The sequence below is a fragment of the Chlorella variabilis genome (genome assembly GCF_000147415.1).
Source record: "Chlorella variabilis unplaced genomic scaffold CHLNCscaffold_8, whole genome shotgun sequence".
Lineage (NCBI taxonomy): Eukaryota > Viridiplantae > Chlorophyta > Trebouxiophyceae > Chlorellales > Chlorellaceae > Chlorella > Chlorella variabilis.
Window position 1 is genome coordinate 1,141,128 of NW_005435080.1, and position 2,088 is coordinate 1,143,215.

At 70.4% G+C, this 2,088-nt stretch overlaps 1 protein-coding gene across 1 annotated transcript in view; it reads left to right on the forward strand.

The window, feature by feature from the left end:
* Positions 1-1,789, forward strand: part of CHLNCDRAFT_144988 (hypothetical protein) — a gene marked incomplete at both ends in the record, with an annotated part of 4,225 nt that extends 2,436 nt beyond the window's left edge. The window contains 6 exons of the mRNA XM_005848257.1: positions 165-311; positions 446-501; positions 664-809; positions 1,001-1,094; positions 1,301-1,469; positions 1,667-1,789. Of these exons, the coding sequence (XP_005848319.1) occupies positions 165-311; positions 446-501; positions 664-809; positions 1,001-1,094; positions 1,301-1,469; positions 1,667-1,789 (735 nt within the window). The remainder of the gene's footprint in view (positions 1-164; positions 312-445; positions 502-663; positions 810-1,000; positions 1,095-1,300; positions 1,470-1,666) is intronic.
* Between the last annotated feature and the right edge of the window lie 299 nt (positions 1,790-2,088).

Consider the following 2,088-nt stretch of genomic DNA (forward strand, 5'->3'; position numbering starts at 1 on the left):
GAGGGGATGGCAGGCGCCGTGCCTCCCAGCGTGTGAGTGCCTCGCTGCTGCTCAGGTGTCACCGCTGTCCTGCCTGCTGTTTAGGTTGCTCGTTGCTTCGGCGTGTTTGGCTGACGCCCCCACCCCCCCCCCTGCCCCCTTCCCTCTCTGCCTGCCGCCCGCAGGTCACGCGGCGGCGCGGCATCCCGCTGCACGTCGATTGCTGCCTGGGCGGCTTTGTGCTGCCCTTTGCGCGCAAGCTGGGCCACCGCGTGCCGCCCTTTGACTTCTCGGTGCAGGGGGTGACAAGCATGAGCGTGGACACGCACAAGGTGTGGGGTTGGGGTGGTGGTGGTGTGCGGTGCATGTGTGTTTGATGGGGCAGGCAGTGTGTGTTTGATGTGGCGGTGGCGGGGTGTGTGCCAGCTGCCCTCGACCCCGCCTGCCCACCCCTCTGAGTCTGCAGTTTGGCATGGCGCACAAGGGCACCAGTGTAGTGCTGTACCGCAGCAAAGACATCAGGTGCGCCTGGGTGTGGCAACTGGGTGTGGCAGCTGCCCCCGCAGTCCTGCCCTGCCGGCTGCTTCCCCCTCTCCTGCCAGTCACAGGCGCCCCGCCTCCACACCTTCCACTGCCGACCCGGGCCGGCCTGCCCACCCGTTGCTGTACCGCTCTGTACCGCAGGCGTCACCAGTACACCTCCATCACCGACTGGACCGGCGGCCTGTACATCAGCCCCGGCTTTGCCGGCAGCCGCTCGGGGGCGCTCATCGCCACCGCCTGGGCCGCCCTGGTGCACCTGGGGGAGGAGGGATACCTGGCTGCCACAGGTGGGCGCCCGCGCCACGCCAGCCGCTCCTGGCACAGAGAGGCGGTGGCCGGCGGGGCGGAGCTGGCGATTCTGGCGAACGGCGCCGCCGCCGGCCAGGCCGTCAGGCCGCGAACGCCGTCCACGTGTGCGGCTGCCCGCCCGACTCCTTCCCCCGTCCTGCCCGCCTGCCCCGCCTGCCTGGCAATGCAGACGCCATGATGCGTGCGGCGCAGCGGTTTGTGGCGGGGGTGCAGGCGATTGAGGGGATTGAGGTGGTGGGGGAGCCGGAGATGACGGTGGTGGCGTTCCGGGCCAGCCGCAGGCAAGCGCGCGTCGCCAGCCAGCGCCCCTGGCCGCAGCTCTGCCCCTTGGGGTCCCACCTGCCCGCCTGCGCTCGCCTCTCAGCACGCTCCTCCCTTGCCCGCTGCCGCTTCGACCTCTCCACCCCATACACACACAACACACTCACAGCACACTCACAGCACAAGCGCCTGCCGTGCCTTGCTGCAGGGCGCTCGACATCTACAAAGTGAACGACCTGCTGAGCCAGCGCGGGTGGCACCTCAACGCGCTGCAGCGCCCCGCCGCGCTGCACATCTGCCTGACCGCGGCGCACTCCCCCGCCATCGTGGACCTGCTGCTGCGGGACCTGCGGGAGGCGGTGCAGGCGGCGCTGCAGGTGGGGGTGGGGAGGGGTGGAGGGGCGGGTGTGGCTGGTGCGGTGTGAGGGGCCGCTGAGGTAGGCAGCGGACCCTTGGGCTTGGTTGCCGCTGCTTTCTCCGCTGCCGGCCCCAGCAGCCCGCCCGTCCCCTGCTTGCTGGCACCGCACCCCCTCTCACCTGCCCCCGCCCCCCACCCGCTGGCTGCGGCCTGCAGGACCCCAAGGCTGGGGGCGACGGCATGGCGCCGCTGTACGGCATGGCGGCCGCCGTACCCGACCGCCGCGTCGTGTCGCAGTTCCTCACCGCCTACCAGGACGCGCTGCTGGAGGCGCTGTGAGGCTGGCCGCTGGGTGTGAAGGGCAGGGCGGTGGCTGCAGCAGCTTTGGAAGGCAGGGCGGCGGCGGCGGCGGCGGCAGCAGCACCAGCAGCAGCAGGCGCAACGCCCGGTGTGAAGGGGCGAGCGTTCCAGGCAGACCAGCACCAGCAGCCCCCACTCGCACCACGACCTTGACAGCGAGGCTGCTTTGAGGCACCCTTTTCTGTCCCTTTTGGTGCTCCTGTGACACATACAAACTGCAGTGCCCGGTTCTGGTGCCAGTGGAATGCTGCAAGAGGTGCCTGTGTTACACAGGGGCT